The 25,968-nt window shown below is 39.5% G+C and overlaps 1 protein-coding gene across 1 annotated transcript; it reads right to left on the bottom strand.

Annotated features, from left to right (window-relative positions):
* Positions 1-13,686: 13,686 nt before the first annotated feature.
* On the bottom strand, positions 13,687-25,398 carry kiaa1191 (KIAA1191 ortholog). Its single transcript, XM_087995383.1, has 8 exons — positions 25,177-25,398; positions 24,921-25,012; positions 24,428-24,615; positions 21,909-22,026; positions 18,961-19,085; positions 18,134-18,243; positions 16,238-16,380; positions 13,687-15,110 (listed from the first exon to the last, which is right to left on the bottom strand). Exons 2-8 carry the CDS (start codon positions 24,946-24,948, stop codon positions 14,893-14,895), a joined length of 930 nt encoding a protein of 309 aa, XP_087851509.1. The 5' UTR covers positions 24,949-25,012; positions 25,177-25,398; the 3' UTR covers positions 13,687-14,892.
* Between the last annotated feature and the right edge of the window lie 570 nt (positions 25,399-25,968).

Below are 25,968 nucleotides of genomic sequence, written 5' to 3'. Positions count from 1 at the left end.
TGTAGTATAGCAATTTCCGACCACGCTGCTGTATATATGGAAATCAAGGCGAGGAACAATGAGACATCCCCCCGGCATTGACGTATGGACCCCTTTCTGATGAAAGATAGTAAATTTATAAAGTACTTTTCTCAAGAATTTAAAACTTTTTTAGAAATTAGTTTAGGTACGGCTAGCAACCCATCAATGATGTGGGAGACCATCAAAGCTTACACGTGAGGTTTGATCATCTCATACTCAGCGACCCAGAAAAAATTAAAGGGAGAACAACAGCGTCTGCTCGAAGCTCGCTTAAAAGTGGCTGAAACAGCATACGCTGACAGACCTTCTATTATCAAATTACAAAGGATTATGGCCCTTGGGACAGCTCTAAACACCACACTTACCCAAACGGCTAAGAGGGAAATATTATTTGCAAAACAAAGGTTATATGAATTTGGCGATAAACCTGGTAGATACTTAGCATTTCTCACAAAGAAAAAGAAGGCCCCTCAAACTATCACATCTATCAAGGAAAGTACGGGTATTCTGACTCATGATCATAAAAGGATTAATGCGATCTTTAGAAAACTTTATTCTGATTTATATAAATCACAGGATTGCGAAGACAGGACCAGGAGGATGCAGTCATTTTTTAAAAACCTGACCTTTCTGGACCTAATTCCGGAACAGGCATCGGTCTTGAATGTTCCCCTAACAATCCAAGAAATACTTGACGCAATCAGGCAACTTCAGAGCAGTAAGGCACCTGGCCCAGATGGCTTTCAAGCTGAATTCTATAAAGAATTTACAGGAATATTGGCTGGTCCACGTATGGACATGTATAACTACGCATACAGTCAGGGTTGTCTCCCGCCTTCGCTGAAAGAGGCAAATATCTCTCTTATCCTCAAAAAAGGAAAGGACCCAGAAGATTGCACGTCATACAGACCAATATCCTTGCTAAATGTAGATTTTAAAATCCTCTCTAAAACATTAGCATTGAGGCTAGAAAGGGTATTGCCACATATCATAAAGGAGGATCAGACAGGGTTTATTAAGGGCCGTACATCATGCAATAATGTTAGAAGGGTTTTGAATGTGATTCAAGCCTGCCATCAGGGAAAGATACCAGGAGTAGTAGTCTCATTAGACGCGGAAAAGGCATTCGAAAGGGTTGAATGGTCATATTTGTTTTACACATTGGAAAGGTTTGGCATTGGAAAGGTGTTTACCAAATGGGTCTTAACACTGTATAGTGATCCCAAAGCAGTTGCGATTACCAATGGATTAGGCTCGGATATCTTCAGTGTGGATAGGGGTTGCCGTCAGGGATGTCCTCTTTCGCCATTGCTATTCACGCTAATAATTGAGCCACTAGCAGAAGCTATACGGGCTGACTCTAATATAATGGCCCCGAGGATTGGTACTGGTAAACATAAAATTACCCTTTATGCAGATGATGTTCTTCTATTTCTCAGTAATCCCCTGATGTCCGTGCCTCACTTAATCCAAGTTATTAATACATTTAGTGTATTTTCAGGCTATAAAATTAATTTCTCAAAATCGGAGGCTATGCCAATAGGTGGCCTTGCTAGTATATCCCACTTATTGGATGGATCCCACTTTCCCTTTCGGTGGTCCCTGGAGGGTTTCTTATATTTAGGCATTTTTATTACCCCAGTATTTGGTCAGTTATATAAGGCTAACTTTGTGCATTTACTGGAAAGGATAAGGCAGGACCTCCAGCGATGGGGAGACCTTCCAATTTCCTGACTAGGTAGAATAGCACTAATTAAAATGAATGTCCTGCCCTATCTCCTATACCCTATGAGAATGCTTCCGGTGATGCTGCCGAGGTGGCACTACGTAAATTATATGGCTGGTTGGGTTCCTTTATCTGAAATCATAGATGGCCCCTCATTAAGCTGAAAAAGCTACAGCTTCCACAGGCAAGGGGAGGGTTGGATTTCCCAGATTTCAGTTAAGTTCCCTATTAAGTTACATAGCTGATTGGGTCTTGTCTGACCCGCAATCAATCTGGCTGGACATCGAGGCTTCTCAAGTAAAATGCCCACTTATTAACCTTTCATTTTCAGACAAGAGGAAAATCATTACGGATCAATGTAAAAACCCTATAATACTAAACACAATTAAAGCTTGGAATATAATGTGGCAAAATGAGGGCAACTCACATAAAACATCCCCCTATCCTCTGATAGTGGGAGCATGGGGATTTCAACCAGGACTTACAGATGTCACTTTCAAACTCTGGAGATCCAGGGGTATCTCATGTTTAGGGGATTCTAAAGAAGGAGTCCTGATGTCTTTTGAACAGCTGCGTCAGAAATTTGGATTACCTAATGGAGACCTCTGTTGATACTTCCAAATTTGAGACTACATACAGAAGAAGACTACGTTATTAGATAGGCTTTATAAATCAGATAGAGAACGTAGAGTGCTATGGACGATGGGGGTATCTTCCGTCAGCACTATTTATCATTTATTACATGATGAAGTATCGGGAGATATGGATTATCTGCTTAAGACATGGGATCAGGATTTGGAACTGGAAATCTCTACAGAAACGTGGAATGACATTTGGGAAAAAGCCAGAAGAATCACCATCTGCAACAGAACTCAGGCCATTCAGTTAAGATACTTCATAGGGCCCATATAGCACCGGATCGATTGGCAAAATATAAGGCAGGAGCATCTCCAATGTGTCCCAAATGTAAAATAGAGGTGGGCACTCTTGTACATTGCTTATGGACCTGTCATAAGATCCGTAGATATTGGACTAAAGTAGCAAGTGCTCTGACAGAAATCTTAGGAACAGAAATTAGAGTGGACCCTGTATCTCTCTTTTTGGGCTTTTCGAACCTATCCTCCCTGGATATGCATGGGAAAAGATTATTTTCTATTCTCTCTTTCTGTGCAAGGAAAAATATTTTGGTAAACTGGGTGGCTGAGGGCCCCCCTGGACTTTTTAATTGGTACAGATTAATCGTGGAATGTATTCCCCTTGATTTCCTTACAAATATGGTGCACCAAAAGATCGCATTATTCCATAAAATATGGCAGCCCTTCTTGAATTACATAAATACAGATATTTCGGCCATCCTAACAAGAACTTTTATTTAATTGAGATGGCGAACCTGGCTGGTCCAGGGCCCCTTGGGAGAGGAATCCCGCACGAATACGGGTTTTGTTACGATTTGATGTTAATACATTCCGAGCATATACCTCACTACCAATTTCTGTGTTATCCGTTGTTTTTTTTCTCTTCTTTGAATAATGTAAGAGACTTAATTATACACTCTGGTTAGTTGTAGGTTAGATTAGTAGTTAGTTGAGTTTTGTTTTTTTTCTCTTGGTTTTTTTTGTTTGATAAATTTTGGTTATTATTTATTTAAGATTTAATTGTATGTCAATGTTTATACTTGGGTTTTTTTATTTTTAAACTTGTAAAAATATGTTAAATTTTCAATTAAAAAAAAAGAATAAGGTTGGGGACCCTTAAAAAAAGGAGGAAGAAAGAAAAGAGAAAAGAAGAAAGAAAAGAAAAGAAAAGTCAGGGACTCCACCTAACAGGTCGGGCGCCTGAGCACAGAGTCAGGCAACTCTGATTCGGTCGGATTGGCGCTGTCTAAATTGATTCCTAAATTGTTCTGTGAAAGACGAAACAAAGTATCACGATTTATTATAACAAAACTGTCAGGGTTTTAGAATGTCGAGAATGTTTTGCAGAAATCATTAGTCCAGTTGTTCGTTGTCAGGTTGTTGATTAGTGAAAGTTTTAAGTTGAGATTATCTTCTCTGTTGTATCTCTTTGGCTTGTGTTGTCTTGCTTTGCTGCTTTGTCTTGTTTGTTCTGTTTGTTTTGGTGTTTGTTCTTTGTTGATGAAATATAGAGGGTGGTTGCTGCTGTTGTCGTACTATAAAAAAAGAAAGCTGGCCAGCGATACAATTCTCGCACACTTGGTTAAGCAGCTATGTGCCACAGCTATGATTTATGAGGGTAGAACTCCCTAACTTTGTCTTCTGGAATGTGTGTGTGTGAGAGAGAAAGAGAGAGAGAGAAAGAGAGAGAGAGAAAATCAGCACTGATTCCCTACAGCTTGCAGAAAGTTTAACCCTTTCAGATTCGGGTTGGATGCACATTTGAATGTTGGTGATTGAATATTTGTGTTTTGATCCCTGGAGCTCGAGATCTGGGATTGTTTTGGATTTGATTTGCATTTTGCAAAATTATTATGATTTAGTTTAAGGTTAAGGTTAATCCTTCAGTGATTATGAAATGAAATATTAATCCCAGTTCTTCTTACAGGCCATGACTGCTCTCCTGTCAATTACTAATTAATTACTTTTCTGCTTACATGAAAGCCAATCTTATTCAATTTCAAATCAGTTTAATACTGAGGAAGACAACATTATAATCTTTTAAAAAATTATCTTCTCCTTTGATTCTGCACCATTTGACATCAGTATAAACTCGCTCTCAAATTCTCCATAATTTCATGCTACTGCCAAAGATCATTTTCACCCTTCTCACCCCTACATATTGTACTAATAAAAATATTGACTAAAGGAAGTAAAGCAGTAGCATTAAACCTGGGCGTCAGGTGCAGAATCATTCTGTTCCAGGATGAGAGCAGGTTTCTGTTCAATTTTAGCTATAACCTAAGCCTAACATTGAGAAAAATCACTTCAGACTTTAACATTTGCTCATTGAGTGGAAGAATTGCATGAACCTTATTTAATTTAGTTAAATTTTGTGAAGCTGGAAGTGTAAAGATAGATCCAAAATATCCCAAACCAACAGCATTGTTTTCAGAAAATGATACGAGCATATTTAATTTTTGTTTCAGACTCAGTTGTTTCCACTTAATTTTAAGACTGCTGTGTTTCATTGGTGATTATTGTGTGCCAGTCGTGGCTATATGTTACATCAATTCCCGTCCCTCAATGACAATTGAAATTTCAGTTCAACATTAGGTTGTGATAAATCATGTAACAAAATTAATATTCTATGGTTAATATCTGTGTCTTTGGATTCAGCCATTATTTGTGTATTAGAAGATTTTTTTTGTTACCATGTGAGTAGATAGATAAGACCTTTTAAGGCAGCTGTAGTCATTTCATGACCTATTGCATTGTAAATGAACAATGATTGTCAGGATCACTTAAGGAACCTAATCTTGGATTTAAATTAAGGGATTAGAACCAGATAATTATAGTGGATTTCAGAGTTGGAAACTGTGTGCATTTTACATTTTAAATATTGAATACTAAATAAATGAATTTCCAGTTTATATTGATGACTTTTAAAATGTCTTAGTCACCTGTTGAGTTTCCACCTCTGAATTACAGATAATGATTATTTTATTTATTATTTTTAATAAACAATTGCAATAGCCCGATCACAAAATGAAAATTAATTGGCAGGATCGTTTGGTTTTATTCCTTGACAGATTTTCAGTGACCTGTCTCATTGCCTCATGGTTAATTTAAATCATGGCTGCATTAATTCGTGCTAACTAAGAATGGAAAGCTACCCTACTAGCCAGTTTAAGGAATTCTGTAAGTGATTGGGGGATAGAGGTATGTATAACAGATGGATATCCCGAAAACAGGGAGGTGACTGTGAATGGATATACGAAAAAATAAAAGGGACATGAGAAACAGTGTAAGGCCACTAAGGTTGAGGAATATACAAGCAGGGTTAATGCAACAATACTGTAAAATAAAGAACTTAGATTCTACTCGTAATCCCAAGCCTACGTCTGGCACACCGACCCTATTTGAGGATGGGGATGTCACTGATAGGGATGAGGATGGGGATTTTATTCCTGGATACTCGCTGAGCCCCTAACAACTTCTGATTGTTTCCAGCACACAAACACCCCACCACCTCCCCACGCCCACCTTATTACAAACCTTTAGTTTTTTTTTAAAATGAAGCATCCAGTCTTCAGAGCCGATATCATGGGGATGAGTGGTCTGCGCCATCCCAAACCAGGGCCCATTCCGGGAATCAGAGTAATGCTAATGAAGCATGCCCCTGATTGCAAGAACAAACCAGTCCAATTTGCTGAATATGTCCAAAGGTGATAGGGATGTAACCGCAGCAAAATTCTGGGAGTAGCCTGAATACAAATGGCTTGTGTTACAAGACTGAAATATGTGGCTATCTGTCTGATGGAAGTAGTATACAATTGAAAAATAATCAAGAGGCTCAATTAACTTTGTTTAATCCTATGCTTTTGCAATTGTACCAGCCTTCACCACTTCCTCTGGCAGCTCATACCATACCACCCTCTGCGTGAAAAAGTTGCCCCTTAGGTCCCTTTTATATCTTTCCCCTCTCACCCTAAACCTATGCCCTCTATTTCTGGACTCCCCGACCCCAGGGAAAAGACTTTGTCTATTTATCCTATCCATGCCCCTCATAATTTTGTAAACCTCTATAAGGTCACCCCTCAGCCTCCGATACTCCAGGGAAAACAGACCCAGCCTGTTCAGCCTCTCCCCATAGCTCAAATCCTCCAACCCTGGCAATATCCTTGTAAATCTTTTCTGAACCATTTCAAGTTTCACAACATCTTTCCGATAGGAAGGAGACCAGAATTGCACGCACCAGACAAACAGTATGAACTAGTCCAGGAATTTTCAGTCGCAAATTAGGCGAGTGGTGGTTTTCTACTGGGATGGCCAGAACCTGTCTGTACCACGATGCAAGTTACAGGTAAAACCGATTCTTTGCAGGCCCTCGCAATCCCAAATGCTGTGTGCCAGCCCTGAGAGGGTTGATTGAAACCAGGATACTCACTGAGGGCATAACCTAACTCAGATGCCCACCCAGCGACCACTGCTGAGCAACTTTCTCCCAAGGAGACCCTGAAAATGGGGACAGGTGGGCCCCAGTATTAAACCTTTGAGACTGAGAACAAGACAACAAAATCGCCCAGGGACAAATGGCTTGGCCCTTGCTTTAACTGTGGAAATGTAGCCACTGGGGAGTGATGTGTCTTTAATGTTACCTTGGAGCTAACATGGGGAATGAACGTGCTTGTGTATACACTGACTCTTTGTTGTGCTTTTGGTGAGACCCACGATTTTGTAGCTTTGTGGGAACGTAGAGGATTTTTAACCCCATGGGGAAGCGTTCTCGTAATGCTGTTTTGTCCAATCAATTTGGCAGTTATCAAGATGTTCAGCTCACGCTGAGAAAACTGATACAGTTTCCAAAGTAGTGGGCAGGTGCCAAGCAGGCAGCCTTACACCCCAAACTTCTGGTCCCATTAGTCCCCCAACAAAACCCAGACAGAGATAATATGGGGATATGTGTACCAGACCTGGGTAAGGTACAGAAATCACAGGGGAAGCCCCCTACTGAAAAGCACAAATTATGGCCTCAAATAGGGTACTCCCTCGATACTCAAACCAAAATGTGGGTGACCCCTGCTGGACAAGTCCATGTTCCTTCTTTGCTGCTGCCTACTTTAGTTGATTATGTGTATTTTGTACACACTTGGGCAAGGAGGGATTGGTTTTTATCTATTACAATGGCCACTCCGCGGCCTCCAACCTTGATGTGGGGGGCTCTTCCAGGTTCTCCTCACCACCTCTACTGCTGATAAGGTCGCTGGGCACCTCCACCATTGCAAGGTCATCAGATGAACCCCTTGCCGGGGGGGGATAATGAAGATCGAACTTACCCTGTTATATGGACTCGTCATCATCAGCATTGGTGCTCAAGAAGGGATTGTTTACCCGTATGATGTCCTTGTGTGCCGAGAGACTGATTCCTTCAATGCATGGTACGTTACCAAGAAAGACTGTCACAATGGTCAACTGCATCAAGAAGATTAGAGGACAAGTCTCAACGGTAAGCCTTGCCCTTATTTAAAGAGGTCTAAGTTGGTACAAAGCAAAAGAGAAAAGGGGGAAATGTTATTTTTCACTAACAATTTGTTTCTTCAAAGTCACAATAAAATATTTGGCTGGGATGAAGTGGTCTGTTACGCCCTTATGTCAGCAAAAGACTCTTTGACCCCTTTCCCCCTCCTGAATCCAAACAAAGGAGTATGGAACGCTTCTAAGGTGTTTACCGGACATAATATTTCTTTTGACTATTACCTATTCCACCTGCTAGTCGCTAATGGACTTCTTCTAATAAGTCCGGTGTAGACTATCCCAATTGTTACAACAGTAAGGGATGGGGGTGCACTTACGTGAGTGTGACTAAGACTATCCCATTCGATATGATTAAATGTACCAATCACCACTTGTAGGGCCTTACATCTCATGCATATGCCTAGAGGAGGAGTGTTATCATTGGTATTCAGGCCTTTGAGGAATGAGCAATGGCATCCACCTCCACTATGAGACCCCTAATGGCATCCACACCTTCTCAGCTGTGGGATGGAAGGAACCATTCTCGGATAATAATCGCATTTCTTACTGAAAGACCCACCTCTTTCTATTGAATAGCTTTCACCCCAAGCACTCAGGACAGCCGTACTTTGTAGCCATGGACTACCCATATGTTCAGGGAAGTCACAAAGACAAGCCTCCATTATCTACACTAAATTTGGTTACCATTTTTCAGCCAAAGCAAAGCAACCAACTTCTTTGTCCTTGATGAAATAGGTACTCCCCGTGCTGTAGCTGTAGGGACACTTTTCCTGACTACTGTTCCCTGTCCAATTACCTGGCAATGGGATTGGGATTTCTCTGTCTAATGTTCAGTCTCACCTGAGTTCTGCGCACATTGGAGGAATGATAAGGCTTTGGACACCATTAAAACTCTGTCTGAGGGGTACGCATTTCTTAGTACTTTTTCCTTTGGAGGGTCTGGAGGAATTATTAGCATTCAAAACTGAATTTATCTCATTTACAGTCTCACCCTCTTGAACAATGAGATGGCTGGCAGGAATTAAGGATGTGCTTTCAGAATTTCACCTATTTTCCCAACAAAATCAGTACGTCCTTGACTACCTGCTCGCAAAAGAGGGTGGGGTTTGCGCCATAGTCAAAGGCAAATGCATCACAGGAGTCACTGACCTCACCGAGAATATTACCAGGCACATAGATAACATCTGCACTTTCGTCAGTCAAATGACAGAAGGCACAGGATGGGGAGCCATGGGGTTTTGGCTCATGGTACAAGTTGCTGTTAAATATGGCGATGCATGCTGGCATTGTTTTAGTTGGTCTTTTTCTAGCATGGTTATTTTAAATATATTATCGCTAAGCTACTAACTCCTATTGGCAGCATCGCCTCCCCCCCGAAAATGCTTCTTCTCCATTCAGATGATGATAAGGAAGCACCGTTGCTTACCCCTACTTCCTCCCCAGAGAAGGAAGCATGGCAGTCTCTGGTGTCCATTCAATTGGACTGATCTATTCTATGCCCTCACATCCTATGGCGTTGTCATGGAATTACCAAAGTGGGGAGATGAGGATCTAAAATCTGGGTTTAGGCTGTTGTCAGGAACAACCATTTAATACATGCCCTTGCTAACAACAAAATGACTTCTTAATGCAAGTAAAATAACAAAATGGCTTCTCGGCTGCAAATTGTCAATTCTGTTTAAAATGGCTTTTAACCTTGCTAAAAGCTGCATTCCTAAACTAACTGAAACAAAGATTAGCAGATAATACTTCCTTCACAGTATGGAATTAACTAAACTAGATAGGATATTACTAACTATCCTAGTTAACCTCAGAGACACAGGTGTCGAGAGATAAAATATGCAAAACAAAGTTAGTTCCCAGGAAATAACATTGGCTTAACCTTACGTCTATAATGTTATTTTATTGGATTTGCTCTCTAGCTAGAGCTGTACTATTCCTTAAGAACCATATTAAAAATGTCTTTGTTTTAAGTCATTTGCGCAGTTTCTTCAAGGAACACAGAAGTGTTTAACCTCTGTGTTACTGGACAACTTGAGCCCAGCTGTGATAATAAAGTGTGAGATCTTGCAGAACCAAACCAAATGGCTAGTGTTTATTTGACCAATCATGGAACCGTGGGTCGAGATCTTCGATGGCAATTTAGTATGGTTAGTCTACCTAACCTGCACACCTTTGGACTATGGGAGGAAACCACAGCCCTATGGGTTGGCACAGTGGTTAGCATTGCTGCCTCTCAGTGCCAGAGTCCTGGGCTCGATACTAGCTTTGGGCATCATCTGTGTGGAGTCTGCATATTCACCCAGTGTCTCTTCCTTCAAGTTTCTTTCAAGTGTTCGTTTCCTCTCACAATCCAAAGATGTGTAGGTTAGGTGAATTGGCTATGCTAAATTTCCCATAGTGTTCAGGGATGTGTAGGTTATGTGCATCAGTCAGGTGTAAATGTAGAGCAATAGGAGAACAGGTCTGGGTGGGATATTCTTCAGAGGGTCGGTGTGGACTTGCTGGGCCTTTCCACACCATAGGAATTCTATGAAACCTATGCAGACACAGGGAGAATGTTTGTGTTGAGTTTGCACAGGTGACAAAGGGTGAATTGAACCCAGTTCCCTGGTGTTGTGAAGCAGCAGTGCTAACCACTGAGTCACCATTCCACCCTAATTCTGTTCTGTTTGCTAATAAGAATGGGCACCTGACCTAACATCTCTTTATGTGGCTTGCAGCTAGACTCAAGTCCTTAGTACCACAGAAGATCCAACTGGAAGAAAGTGTGGAATAGTCATTAGTAAACTGAATAATTCTCTGTAGTACGAGTGTATAGAAATAGAAGACAAATGGGATGTTGGTGCTGGGATCAATATGATGTGCACAGGCTGGATAATTCGCATCTAAACTGAGCCAGGACAGAGTTCTTTACATGTTATCGTTTTAAATGAGAGGTTTTAAACCAATTCTACGTGCATATGGGAACTAGGTAATAATATCAGAGAAGAATACCTAGTTACACAAAATAGTGAGAGACACAGATAGGACTGGAATAGAGAATATCAAATTAACAGTTGGGATTAGAATAAAGGGAAAAGATAACAGCAAAAATCAGGGTTACTGAGCACATATGTTATTAGATGGAGTGCAATAGATAAAATTAGTGATTGCAGGAATAGATTGCCATGTGAAAAATGATGGTGCATCATCTGTAAGAGACACTAACATAAGGAAGAGCAGGGCTGGATGTTAAATATGCCTGGATACAAGATGCTCCTGAAAGATAGAACATGGTGAAACAAAAAGGAGGTGACAGTTGATTAAGGAGAACATTGCAGTGCTGAAGAAAGAATTACCTAAATAGGCACAGATCAATTATTTTGGCTAAAGTTAAGGAACCAAAGAAAGGTGCAATTTCAAAACTTAGTTTAGTCTCTAAGCCACCAACTAATGGAAAGGAGACAGAAAACACAGGAAAGAATCATGAACTGGAAGCACAGAGTTAAAGTAGTAAATGAGGTTAAGACTTAGGAAAAACCTTTTCATGCAGTGAGTGTAGAAAGCTTCAATCAAGGCATCCAAATGGTTATTAGATGATTACTTGAATTGGTACTGAGAGTTGTGGAGAGAAGGCAGGTGAATGGCACTAGGTGAGGTGTTCAATTTAGAGGACTGGCATGATGGACCAAATGGCATCTTTCTGCACCAATAATTTGTGATAACAAGACAAGTGGAAGATTTAGGCAGTTCAAGGTACAACTTTTACATCAAGTCAAATGATACAATTTAAAATATGAAAACATGTACATTTAAGTATGTACCTAAAAAGTGGCCAAAACCTCACACCAGGTAATTTCTGTTCCACAGTAGTGTCTGAGATATATAAAGTAGCCCTTATATCAGAAACAGATCCTAGATAGAAAATGAAATTGAGGAAAGAGCAGACAGTACTGAATAAAAAAAGTGTGAAAGCAGGCAACAAAGAGACATGGTAAAAGAGATAGATAAGGAAGTTCTAGAGGAGCAAGAATACAATGACTGTTTCTGGGAACCATCTTTGCGAAGTGGTTCAGTCGTTGGAATGGAAATTCAATTGATTGTAGAGAAAGTCTTCTAATTCACCTGGTGAACAAAAGAATGCGTTCCCCATCACTCTTTTGTGAGTAACATTTCAGAAGGCAAAGTTAGTAAAGTCAAGGAATGTGCCCAGAAAGAGTTGAGTTTATGGTCTGATTTCAAGTGAAGTATTAAATCCAATGCAGCAGATTATCCATTGTGTTGCAAAGCCTAGGGCTCCCTAAACATAACCAGAGTACGGTCTATTGTGGTTATGTTACTCTAATAATAATCCAGTGGCCAGGGCACATTTGGAATTTAAATTCAGTTAACTAAATAAATTGACAAGTGTGATGCTGGAAAATCACTGCAGGTCAGGTAGCATCCGAGCAGCAGGAGAATTGACGTTTCAGGCATAGGCCCTTTATCAGGAATGTTAACAAAATAAACCTAGTAACTTTTTAATTCTATCAATAACCGTGACCATTATCATTAAACACACCTGGTTTACTGAGGTCCTTTCAGAAGGCAATCTGCTATTCTTACCCTTCTGGCTATTTGTGACTCTAGGCTTTCAGAAAGGTGATTTATTTTTAATTAAGTCTTCTGAAATGACCTCGATCCACACAAATGTATGACACTCCCATCACCAAAACTTTATCAACAACCTCTGAACAGAAACCTGAATGGATCAATCATGTACTGTAGCTATACAAGGTCAAAGGTTTGGAGATTCTGCACTCACTTCTCTCAATTTCCCAAAAGTTGCCCACAATTAACAAGACAATTCAGCAGGACAATAGATTACTGTGTCTGGATGAGTTTAAATGACAAAATAGGAATTTGACAAAATTCAGGACAAAGTAGCCCATTTGATTGGCATCCCATTCACCATTGTAAAAATTCACCCACTCCACTACCAACACGCCTTGGCTGCAGTATGTGTAGACAATAAAATACACTGCAGCAACGTGGCAAGACTTAAACAGCACATTCCAAATCTGCAATTTCTAACCCTAGCAGCAGGAGGATAATGACATCAATGGAACCATCCAGTCACATCCCACTAACTTGAACATGTATACATCTTTGTTGGATCAAATTCTAGGAACGTACAGTAATTTCCATGCATAGACTACAGCAGTTTAAGGGAGCAATTCACCATCACTTTTATAAGGGCAATTAGAAGTGTGCAATACTGTTCCTGCCAGCATTATCCACATTCTATCAATTTTTTAAAAATAACTTGTGGTGCTAATCAGTACTTATCCAGATCCTGGAGAAGTTAAAAATTTAGACAATTGCTACCTTTTTAAGGTTTTTCTTTGCTTAACTGGACTATTTTCTTTTAGAAAGAAGTCATAAAGATACTTAAGTGCCAGATGCTTAACTTAAGCAGAAACATTGCTGTAACAGTGCAGGAGACCAGAGATCAAAAGTAGTGGGAAGAAGGATTAAGTGGCAGATTTGATAGGCAAATCACTTTTAAACAGAAAGGACTGCTTGACATCTGAAGAAAGGAAAATGGAGGTAGTGAAAGGACTGTGTTTGAGCAAAATGAGGCATAATGGTGAACATGAGAATTAAATTGTTTGGTGCTGTTAAAACCCATTTGCTTTTATGCCTAGACACCAGTGGTAGAAATCTTGCAACAATTACAGTTAGGACTCATACACCACAAATCAGTTGCAAACAATTTCTCCTGACTGTGAATGCGATAAAAACAAACAAGCATGCTTCAATGAACAAAATTTTTCAATTGTTATTTTAATACTGATAATAATCCACTTGTTTCAAGGGATTAAAAATCTAACCAAGGTTTTAAATGCTCAGTTTAACAATTTAAATTAAAGGAATATCACAATTGCTCAGTATCTAGATTCTACATATCTGTAGTTTAGACTGAAGACAACCAACCAGACAAAAGTAAATACCCTAACAGAAATACTGATAAATAATAAAATGACCTATGGCAGTTTTAGAAGTAAGTCTCACTTACAAAAAAAAAGTGTTCATGGTATCAATAGAGTTGTAATGTCAAGAGTTCAAATGTCAATTTAAAATCAATCCATGAAAAAGGAATGCATCATTTGTCTCATGAAAAATAAACTTGGACTGTAAAATTTTACAAAAACCTTTAGCAACACATCTAGATACAAAAGAAAATCCTATCAATTTGTACCACAATGTTGTTATTTAAAAAACTAGATTTACAGTATATGCCTGATTTGTACAAAGTTCTTGATTTTTTTTTTTAAAATGCATCAAATCAGAAAGGCTTGAGCACAGTACATCTTTGATCAGCAAGTCTGTTTAGTCACCCATTATAAAATATAGTTACCACAACATATGCCAAACTGGAAAAAAACAGGACCTGAAATACAGCCACAGAATTAGGTGCAAGAGTTTATTTAACTATCATACAATTCCATAAATAGAGGTGTACAGGTGGCTCTTTAGTATTGTGTGCTATCTCAACAGTTTTTCTCCTGACCTCACAGGAACCAAAATGCATTTCCTAACACCTTGTTAGTTACATTTTACAAGGCTACATGAAACCAAGCTTGCTAGTCAGTGTGGATTATAACCAGAAACCTCAGCACATATCATATCAACACCAAGGCTCTCATTTTCCAACTTGGCTGCAAGTGTTCTTTTTTGGCTGTGGAGCAGTGAACATGGTAAAGACAACAGAAATGCTGCAATTCAAGCTTTTTGGTGCAAATGAGCATTGAATTTTAAGTATTCCAAACAGGCTCTGATTCTACAACAGAATTCAAGCTGCTCTTCCTTCTCTGCTAATTTTGTCCCTCATTTTAAAAATAAAGTCTTTAAAAGAATAAGGATAGCTAGACAATAGCAAATAATGATCTTGTGGGTAAGGAGGAAGTTAAAAAGGTTTTCTCAAACAGGTGCACACAGCCAACACAATTTAAAACATGGTGTAATACACTAAAAGCCTGTAGGAGCAAAGATATTTAGATCTCTGGGCTTTACAACACAGGTACGCAGAGGCTGCTTTTTTTGTCCTTCTAGCACCGATAGCTCCATGTTGGGTGGTTTCAAATTTGCATGATCTTCTGCTATCTGAGCAGCAGTGCCCTGAGTACGCATGATGTCCATAGGGGAAGGCTTTTGTAAACCTTTGTAATTTTGAATAGCAAAGGCACCTGGAGAAAAATAAATGCATTTGTTAGCATTAAATGTCAGAAATGTCAATTAAATAAATTAGAGAAACAGCCAGTAATGAAAACTTACATAAATGACATTGACATATTTGAAGTGTTTAAAAAAAATCTCAGCAATGCCGCTTTATTAGGAGGTTAGATGTTTTAAAATTGGGGAACTTCAAAAGCTTTTTAAAATCAAAAATATTACTGGGAGCCACAGGATGGACATTTCAGTTTTAAATCAAACACTTGGCAAATTCCCAGAGTTTGGTTAGAATGCATGATGTGCATGTGAAGTAGAATACAATTTGAATTGGACATTTTTCCAAACTAAGATTTGCCAGCAAAATCATGCTTTGAACAAACCAACATGCGGAATGAAGATAACTTCCAACTAATGATTCCCATGATTTTATAAAAGCTTCTAACAGCAAATTAAATACTTTAGCATCCCTATGATAGTAATGGTCATACCACAGAACTTGCTTCACAAACCAGAGGTAACTTCTATAATCATGGTGTAAGTATCACTCAAAAATTAGTTAGAGCCCAATGATGTTCTGGCTAAAGCCATTTGAAATTTAAAAAAAAAAATGCAGCATGACGGACTTCTAATGTTCAACCCTTTTTATGTTTATGCAATCCAACCAAAGTGTTTGGAAGCCACAAAAAAGGTCTTAAAAAGAGCTAAATGCTGCTAGAGAGCTGCAGGATTCAGACTGGTCAGCTAAAAAGGTCAGAATGGTTAACAACACAACAGCTCAATTCAAAAAACAAAATGGGAATAATTCTGGTAACTGCAGACCAGTCACTCAATTTCACTAAAAGCAAGCTTTCAGAAGGTTGTCACGCAAGCAAGTTTCAACATTCATTGGAATAGGATAAAATTAATATTGAATTGAAAAGACAAGGATCTTTGTACAAGATATATTGCATTTGACAGATCTAATGGAATGCAATAGACTACTTTGAAGAAATACACTAAGGGCATACATATTTCATATGGATTTTCAAAAGGGCAACTGATCAGATGCTGCACAAAAAGACTTGTTCGCTCAACTAGAGGCAATATTCAGAAGGTTAGGATTGAAGTGGTATTAAGCATGCTCAAATAACAAACTTCCCACCTGGTTCAGTTGCTTTGAAATTCTGCGTAAGCATGAAAGGTCTCCATTTTTCAGCTGCAGTTGAGTCACTGGAAAGTGTAGAAAAGTCTCCATCTAGACTTTTACTGCTCAAATCAGAAGTTGCTCCCTGGCCAAACAAATATCTGAAACCATCACCAAAACAAAAATAGTTAAAATATTTCTTCCACCTCAATGCAAAGCATGATTTGACACAAATAAGTCTTTTAAAAAAAAAAAATCACAAAAACTAAGTTTCTCTGAGAGCTGGCATAAAGAACCACAAAATAAGCTCAGCTCCCAACAACAGATTCTCCACTCTACTATTGGTTTTTTAGTATTTGTGAAGGTCTAGTTTCCTAATATTATGACTTCGCAATGACAGCATCAGAAAAATGATTGTGAATTCAAAGTTTGTGCGAAGATTTGTAGCTCGGGTGCTCGTTGTTGTGGTTCTGTTCGCCGAGCTGGAAGTTTTTGTTGCAAACGTTTCGTCCCCTGGCTAGGCGACATCATTAGTGCTTGGGAGCCTCCTGCGAAGCGCTTCTTTGATGTTTCCTCCGGTGTTTATAGTGGTCTGTCCCTGCCGCTTCCGGTTGTCAGTTTCAGCTGTCCGCTGTAGTGGTTGGTATATTGGGTCCAGGTCGATGTGTTTGTTAATGAAGTTTGTGGATGAATGCCATGCCTCTAGGAATTCTCTGGCTGTTCTCTGTCTGGCTTGCCCTATGATAGTAGTGTTGCCCCAGTCGAATTCATGTTGCTTGTTGTCTGCGTGTGTGGCTACTAAGGATAGCTGGTTGTGTCATTTCGTGGCTAGTTGATGTTAATGTATGTGGATTGTTAGCTGTCTTCCTGTTTGTCCTATATAGTGTTTAGTGCAGTCCTTGCATGGTATTTTGTACACTACATTCGTCTTGCTCATGTTGGGTATCATGTCCTTCGTTCTGGTGAGTTGTTGTCTGAGCGTGGCTGTTGGTTTGTGTGCCGTTATGAGTCCTAGGGGTCGCAGTTGTCTGGCAGTCAGTTCCGAGATGCTCCAGCTGAAACTGACAACCGGAAGCAGCAGGGACAGACCACTATAAACACCGGAGGAAACATCAAAGAAGCGCTTTGCAGGAGGCTCCCAAGCACTGATGATGTCGCCCAGCCAGGGGACGAAACGTTTGCAACAAAAACTTCCAGCTCGGTGAACAGAACCACAACAATGATTGTGAATTTTGTGCAGCAGCTAGCCAATCAGCATACAACATAATTGATATCAATTGGCAAATGAAGAAAGGTACTTCTATGGTTAGGAATGCAAAGGAGGAGGATAATTGGCGCGGGTAGTGTACAGTACTGTGTTTCACCAGTGCTCGTATGGCACCATGGTAGCATCCATACCTCTAGGTCAGAAGACCAGGTTCAAGTCCTACCTGTTCCAGAGGTGTGACAATGACATGTCTGAAGATTATTAAAATACCTTCCGTTTGCCACAAATTAATCTGTAAATAGTTCTGCATCTTTGAAAGTATAACTATTAATTCTACTTGAATTAAATAGATGTTCTCTGGTGGAATGTGGTTTGCATTTTCAATCGATTACTCGCTCATGTTGGACAACATCCCCAAGATCTTACCAGCATAAAGAATAGCCATTTCAGATGTTGTCCTTCTTGGATGCAGTTTATCCACATGTATCCTTAATGATAAGTTCAATTTTCTTTGTCACTCAGTGGCACTAATTCACACAAGCCAGTTATCAAAGTTTAGGGAATGGATGTTTTATGGTTAATATTTAGCTGGCCAAGATGTAATAATTTTGGATTATTTTTTAAAGCTAGTAATTCAAATTTTATTGTATGATTAAAGTTCACTTGGCTTGCAGGTATTTTGCCAGTTTCTTTAATAATTTCTGTACCTGCGATTTGGCATTGGTGAGGCCTGTGGAGTCCCTGTGGGTGTTGACTGGGCTGATGTGGATATCTGCTTATCTTCTTTTTTTGAATCCACACTCTGTATCTTGAATTTCTGTTTTAAAAGAATTGCAAACATAAATACTAAAAGAGGTAGCCAAAGACCAGATAGCTGCAATCTTAAATGACAATATATTTGTTTGATAATGCTGCTGTAAGTACCTTGGAAAGTTTTGTCTTCAAAGGCACAAATAGTTGTGGTATTCATGCAAAAAGTTGACTTAGTAAGAGAGTTACACAACCGACTTAGTCAGCAGCTGACAATGGACCTGAAACACTACTTTCCAAAGAAGGTGCTGGCTGACCTACTTCCAACATTTTCTATTTTGTTTTTAAGAGGAGCTGGTCCTCAAATTTGGCAAGAAAGAACAAAAATAGCCAATTACCTTTGTAGAAAGTTATAAAGTGAACTCTGTTGGTAATTGCTCAATTGAATGGGATCAAGGATTTTCTTATATTTGAATAACCCATTTGTCATCTAATCTCAATAAAAGATTGGCAATAGAAAGTTTACAGCATTAGACCAGGACTAACCCTTATCCATGATTTTCACATATGCAAAAGTTTGAATCACTTAAAAAAAAAATGTGATGATCTAGCAATAAAATGGTTATTAATAGCCTCAACATGGCTGTTCAAAGCAAAAAAGAACTAAAACAGAAAAGGTGCCAACACGTCCATTAGGATAACAGAGATGGAGTGATTTTATCTGTCATACCTGCAAAGGTGAGAATGGACACAACGCATAGGTGAAAAAGTACTCCATTCTCACCTGTAAGGCTTCCCCAACACGGTGATAGCTGGCCTCCTCTGCAACAAGGCCCTTGTGTGGTTGGTAACCTGCATCTGTTAGACCAGCCTGCTTCTCAAATCGCTGTATGCTTTCCTGTGTCTGCTCTAATAATTAAAATGTTAAAAACAAATACTGAAATTTAAGAAAATCATTAACACGTCGACTAGATATTCAACAGAGAATGGTAACTGCAAGTTATAAAATAGCAACAGAGCTGATATTTAATACCCCCAAATTATTTAACCAGATGACACACAATAACAAATTTCATTTACAAAAGGGAATGATGCCTCAAGAGAATTTTAGAATGTAAAATGGAAAATTAAATGCAGAGTTGATTGAAGCAGGGTCCAAAGTGATGAGAAATCAAACAATTCCAGGTAACAGCTAAAAGCAAAATAGAAGAGACAAGACAGAAGAAAATTGGAGAACGAACAGTATTGAAATGTTAGTGAGTGAAGGCCATGGGAGAATAAAAGTTGACTCCTTTAGAAAAGTAAAGTTTAAACAATAATGTGAAGACGAGTCAGAGTCATACAGCATGGAAACCAATCTTTTAATCCAACCAGTCCATGTGGAACATAACCCCACACTGATGAAGAGTTTTTGCCTGAAACATCGATTTTCCTGCTCCTCGGATGCTGCCTGACCTGCTGTGCTTTTCCAGCACCACACTTTGGAATCTAATCTCCAGCATCTACAGTACTCACTTTCGCCTATAATCCCACACTAAAGTAGTCCCACCTGTCTGCTCCTGGCCCATATCTGTCCAAACCTTTCCCATTCATGTATTACTCCAAATGTCTCTTAAAATGTTGTAAATGAAATGAAGCTATGAGTTGGGAGGGATGAGGAAGTGAAAGCATTTGAAGAATATCAATCCTGGAATTAACAGATAGTGTAATCAACCCATGAAATGCAAAGCTTAATTGGTACAGTAGGTAGAATTTTAAATGAATTGCAGAACAGTAATGGGGAACATGAATGTGAAATTGATAATTGTACTCAGGACTTGGAAAAAGTTTAAAACCTGTTACATTTCTAAAAGCAAAAAGTGGAAGAAGAATAGAAAGAAAAAGTCTGCCATCAAATAGATGTTCTGTTCACTTCGCTTTTCAGAGTTTTTAAAAAGGACTATCCTTTGCTTGACATCTTAGTCTCACTTTAATCCAAATACCTGCATCCCTTCCACTGACACTAAGAAGCCCTAATATCCCTATAGCATTAACCACAGTCTCTGGATTACCTAGTCCAGAGACATTATCAGAACATCATCTTCCATTTTTACCCCCTGTCTGACCCGCACCACTTTTGCAGTTATTTTAACGTTTCCAGAATTTTGCCTTTGTAACAAGAAGTAAAACAATGTGAACCAGGTGAGTATTGGAGAAAACCCACCATAGGTGAGGAAAACACACTGGGGTTGTGACGTCAGTGGGCAAGAGGCAGAAGCAGGTAATATAGTGATCAAGGGAGGGCATGTATTCAGAAGCTTAGTATTTTGCTTAGACCTAAGCTAACAGATTTTGGTTGTTGAGGCAGCTGAAGTAGTACAAGCAAAAAAAAAAACTTGAAAAAGATGGTTTTAAATTTTGTTTACACCAAGTTGAAAGAAATTTTGGTTAGTTTATAATTAGGAAAGGCAATCCTGAGAAGAGAAAATCAACATACACATACCACCATTATTAGACACATTCAAATGGAACCAGTAAACTATAGTATAAAAGATGGATTATATCTTTCACCAATGCGACAGTGTGGTAATGGTCAACATGGTTAATGGAAGCAGCAGTTAGAACAGCCAAATAAGGGATCATTTATTACTGACCAGGATTGCCTAGACTGCAGTGTCATAAACATAAGTGGTGTGATATGTGGGTTTGCAGTTGAAAGGCACAGAAATATTCCAAACGTTTGAAGGCAATCATGATTTTTTTTGTTTGAGTGCAATAATTGGAGAGAAAAAAAAAGAACAAATTAATATTTGAGACAAATGGTGTTGTGACAGAGAGAGATAACACTGGACAGCTTTACACCAGCAAACTGATAGGACGGCGATCTATATCTAATTTTAGATCTATACTCAATAGAGTTGGTTATCTGGGATTATAATGATTGGGATCTGGAATGGGTGGAAGGTGGAAATATAGCTATAATTATCACAGGTACACATTCCTTTGTCCAAAATCCCTGGGGGGGTGGCAGTTGTTTTGCAGATTTCGGAATTCAGAATATATGACATTTTCACAGTGAAATACAAAGAATCTTAGCAAACAGCAGACCCATGTGTGACTGGTATAAGCGCCACACCACCACCATATCTGAGTGACGTGGGTTTTTTTTTTAGATTACATTACAGTGTGGAAACAGGCGCTTCGGCCCAACAAGTCCACACCGACCCGCCGAAGCGTAACCCACCCATACCCCTAACCTAAAACTACGGGCAATTTAGCATGGCCAATTCACCTGACCTGCACATCTTTGGACTGTGGGAAGAAACCGGAGCACCCGGAGGAAACCCACGCAGACACGGGGAGAATGTGCAAACTCCACACAGTCAGTCGCCTGAGGCGGGAATTGAACCCGGGTCTCTGGCGCTGTGAGGCAGCAGTGCTAACCACTGTGCCACCGTGCCGCCCACAAGTTGAGTGGGTGTGGAGTTGGTTCACCTGATCACATGCCAAACAATCTTGTTATGCAGAAAAAATCTTCATGGAGAAAACTTTGAATTTCGCAGCATTTTGGATTTTGGAATTTCAGGTAAAGGATTATGTACCTGTACAGCTAATATGTAGACTATTTCATTATTTTAGGTGGTTTAAATAACAACATGACAATATCTTCTAAAATCTTTACCATTGCATTTAGATGTACAATCATGTTTGAATCAGCAAATCTTAATGTAGTGGTTTAAACTGACATCTTACTTGTCATAAGTGAGTTCATGATGACAGAAGTTGCCTTGGCTTTCACCACATTGACTTTGCTCTCGCTTTCAGCTGATGGCGCCACAATTGAAGATGAAACATTTTCTCCATCTTCCACCTGAAAGAAGCATGAAGTAATGAAACATTTTTTTTGTTGAATACTTAAATCATAATGCAATTTCTTGAATTTGCAATTGTTATGCATAAATATTTGCGTAATGTTCAAGAGCTGAAATCTGCACTTGTTGCATAAATAACAGTTGTAAAATTAAGCTTTCCTTATGTCTGGGCAAGTATTTTTCCTTATTTAATAGATAATACTTTACAGTACAGATCTATGCATTTTCACTTAATTTTTTTCAAAATCTGCAGCACTGATTAAAACTGCCACAAAATCTTGTACTTCTCTTCCAAACACTGGCACCATTCATTTCTAGACCTGTTCATGAACCTTAAATATATTAAAGCTGTTACAAATGAACAACTTTAATTAATACATATATGAAGAATGTCAAAAAGGGCTAAACTAGTAAAAGAAGCTTGCCAGTATAAAAATAAATCAATTTGAAAATACTGCACAATGTTGTGTAAAACAGGTCTAAGAGAAGACTGGTATAATATCTGCATGGACCAATGTTAACTGTTTCATAATTCTCCCTCAATTTATATACTCTCCAAAATTACAGGCTCCAAGCTTAATAACCCTTCAGATCATTTTCCCCAAACAAAAGACAAAAAAAATCACTGAAATAAACCTGCGAAGTCACATTTTTAAAATTATTCAATAAGATAGCATTTATACATCTGTCACAGTCTGAAGACATGCCAAAGTGATTTACAGAAAGTATCAGGTATCAGGTTAGCAGCAAAACACTTTACTACAGTCACAAGTATACCAAACATGTGTCCCACTAGTGTCAGGAATTTATGGTATATTTGAAAAAAGAGCAACAAACTGGAAGTCAACTTGCAACAGATGCATGCCATATCAAAACAGTAATATATTTTCAAAGTCAAAGCAGAGAATATTATGATCAAATTGTCAGGCAGCATATAAAGCTCCTTGATAGGATTGCAATCAAATATCTTTATTGAGGAAAACTTGTAATGGTGGTAGTGTGCCAAACCCTGGGACAGAAAATCCAGGTTCAAGTCAGACCTCAGGACATGGTGGTCACAGTGGCGTGCCATAATACCGGGACAAGTAAATTAGACCAACCTTTTACAGATCTGTTTCCACCCCCCCCCCCCCCCCCCATACCAACAACCTGCTTTAATATATTTTTTAAAAATGGTTAAAATAGCCAATTTGCTTCAGAGGAGCATCACAAAACAATAATACCCACAATATAAACAGATATTAAGACACTCGACCATAATGCCACAAAGCGACAATTCTGAAGACCAGAGCCTTTGTAGTGGCGCCTTGTATTTTTATTTTAAAAAGAAACGAGGGGGGGGGGGTGGTCGCAGCTAGAAATCCAATCCTGAAATTGTTGGATAAAAAGAGAAGAAATGTAGAGAAAGACAGAAAAAAAAATTTCAGCAGTCCCAAAGTAAAAACAATTAGTCTGAGTAGAAGCTTCCTCATTTCAGTACTTGACATAGCAGAGGGCCTTTTCTTTAATTTTATCAAGAGACATAGGCATGACTGGCTGGCCAACATTTTTTGGTCCAACTTTAGAGACTCTCGCGAAGGTGGTAGCGAGCTACTTCTCAAAATGCTGCAGTCTGAGAAGGATTGTAGTATTGGTAGTCACCTGCATATGAGACATGGTCTGTTTTCAGGCTGATGAGACACAGCATGTAATCAGAGAAAAAAAATCTAATGAATTCTTTGATAGCAGTCCAAAATGTTGCTTGAAAAAGTCCTTGGATTGAAAAGCCTCCATCAAATGCAACTAGACACATACCATTTCCAGCCAGAGTAGAGATAATTGCTTATACAAGCTGTGGAGAGGAGTCATCTTAGCCACAAACATTGGGGCCCTATACAACATCCAGTTTGTGCTACTATTCATGAAAACCAGACACTGCAGCAAGATTTATGCCGTAAGGGACAAGATCAGGAAAATATCAAATCTCACCTGACAACTGAAAGTATATGAGATGTAATTATATGTTGTATTCTGTTGGAGAACTCACCCTGATTTTATTGGGAGAAGTTATGTTCCAATTGCTGCTAGTCAGTAGAAATTGCTTTTAAACAAACTTTGCTTGCTCTTGTTTACTGAGTAAATACTGCCAAGTCCTGCCAGCCACCCTGCTTCCAATACATTGACTGATAGTGGTGTCAATAGACAGTTCATAGAATAAAAAAAAAGAAAAGATCACTGCAAACTAGAGTCAAAATCTAGAAAAAAAAACTGACGAGTCTTCTGTGGAAAAATATTTCATCAGGCAGCCTACACAGAAATCAGCAATCTTAAAATTACACAAGAGAAAACTCAATTTGTAAAGAAATAAAGGCATTTCAATATTACTGCAATGGTTCAAATGATTATAAATAAAACGTATACCATAGATAATTGTTGATATTTCCGCTCTGGAATAACAGGCTGTTTCCACAATATATTGCTTCCCATATCAGGAGGAGGGGGTGTCATTGGCGATAAATCTTCCAAGGCGTCATCATAACTGAATGCCCTACGGTGCATCCCAATGGGTAGGGACAGCTTTCCCAGTAAGCTCGAAGGATGCTCGATAGCTGCAAAAGGCATGGTCAGTACATTTAATTTAAATTAGATCACATTCCTCGTGTTAATTGCCACAGCAACATTCAGTCGTCGATAATAACGCCAGGTTCAGGTGCACTTAAAAGTAAAATTTCAAGTTGTGCTGTTATAAACAATTTAGACTATTAAATTCGGCGCACGATATAATTTACATTGACTTAAAAACTCCATCTTAAAACGCAATCAACCCGCCACAGCAAATGGATGAAATTCAGAAAAGGTCTGCTGTGCCTTTAAAAGGGAAGAAAACGCAGCAGGAGAAACGAGTCTAAATTACCAGGAACGTTATGTTCATTCGAAGCCATCAGAGCGGTTTGACCACTGGCCACTCCGGGGGTAACACACAAGCAAGTGTTTGGATCGCTTCACCTGTTAAAACAAAATAAAAGCTTTTGGAAAAGGGATCAGACACCATCCTGCAGCAGTTGACGCCGCAGTGCGCCCCTCTGCCCTGCACTGACTAAGACATGATGCTCACGTCCCCGAGTGATGACACATACACACTCCGCTGTGTGAAAGGGGGGAACACCTACCGCAGTAACAGCAGCGCGGGGCACAGGCCGCCCCAGGCCTTCAGCCTCTTACACTGAAACATCGTGCAGCTTTCAGGTCCAGACCAGTTCACATGAATGGGTGGGGTATTCGGGATGAGAGTGGAAGAGGGTTTGCGTTGCCGGGTGGGTGTGTGTGCGCGCGCCACCACCCAGATTCTTCCCGAACGATTGAAAAACAACTTCCAGCTCGATTATACGGCGCAGCGCCTTTTATACTGTGACGCCATCCTCCCCCCCCCCCCCCGCCTCCAGCATCACCCCGGGCTGTGACGCACCGCTACCTCGAGCGCCAGACCATCCAATCAGAAGGGGAGCTGGGCACCAGCCTCCCGACTACAATGGAAAACACTTGACGTCATTCGGAGCACGCGTCTCCTCATTTGGAGGAAAAACAGAAAATACTGGAAAGGCTCCGAAGGTCTGGTAGCAGCATCTGTGGAGAGTAATGTTTCGGGTCCATCACATGCTTAGAACTGACGGCAGCAGGGAAAAAGATTTTTTTAAGTGGGTGTAAGGAGTGAACGATAGGTGGAGATAGAGAAGAACAGTTTGCAGATGACACCAAAGTTGGAGGTGTAGTGGACAGTGAAGAGGGTTACCTCAGATTACAACAGGATCTGGACCAGATGGGCCAATGGGCTGAGAAGTGGCAGATGGAGTTTAATTCAGATAAATGTGAGGTGCTGCATTTTGGGAAAGCAAATCTTAGCAGGACTTATACACTTAATGGTAAGGCTGAACAAAGAGACCTTGGAGTTCATAGCTCCTTGA

This window comes from Chiloscyllium plagiosum, unplaced genomic scaffold (genome assembly GCF_037043375.1).
Source record: "Chiloscyllium plagiosum isolate Xiang-an unplaced genomic scaffold, Cpla_swu_hap1 HiC_scaffold_16, whole genome shotgun sequence".
Taxonomy (NCBI): domain Eukaryota; kingdom Metazoa; phylum Chordata; class Chondrichthyes; order Orectolobiformes; family Hemiscylliidae; genus Chiloscyllium; species Chiloscyllium plagiosum.
Note: the sequence above shows the minus strand (reverse complement) of the source record. Positions and strands in the feature narration are given on the sequence as shown.

What these genes read in the sequence shown, in the direction of transcription:
- kiaa1191 (XM_087995383.1), bottom strand. Translation starts at nt 24,948, where the DNA reads ATGGCTTCGAATGAACATAACGTTCCTG. An exon ending in AATATCAACAATTATCTATG is followed by an intron (nt 22,027 to 24,427) that starts GTATACGTTTTA and finishes TGCTTCTTTCAG; the next exon opens with GTGGAAGATGGAGAAAATGT. An exon ending in GTGTTGGGGAAGCCTTACAG is followed by an intron (nt 18,244 to 18,960) that starts GTGAGAATGGAG and finishes CTTTTAAAACAG; the next exon opens with AAATTCAAGATACAGAGTGT.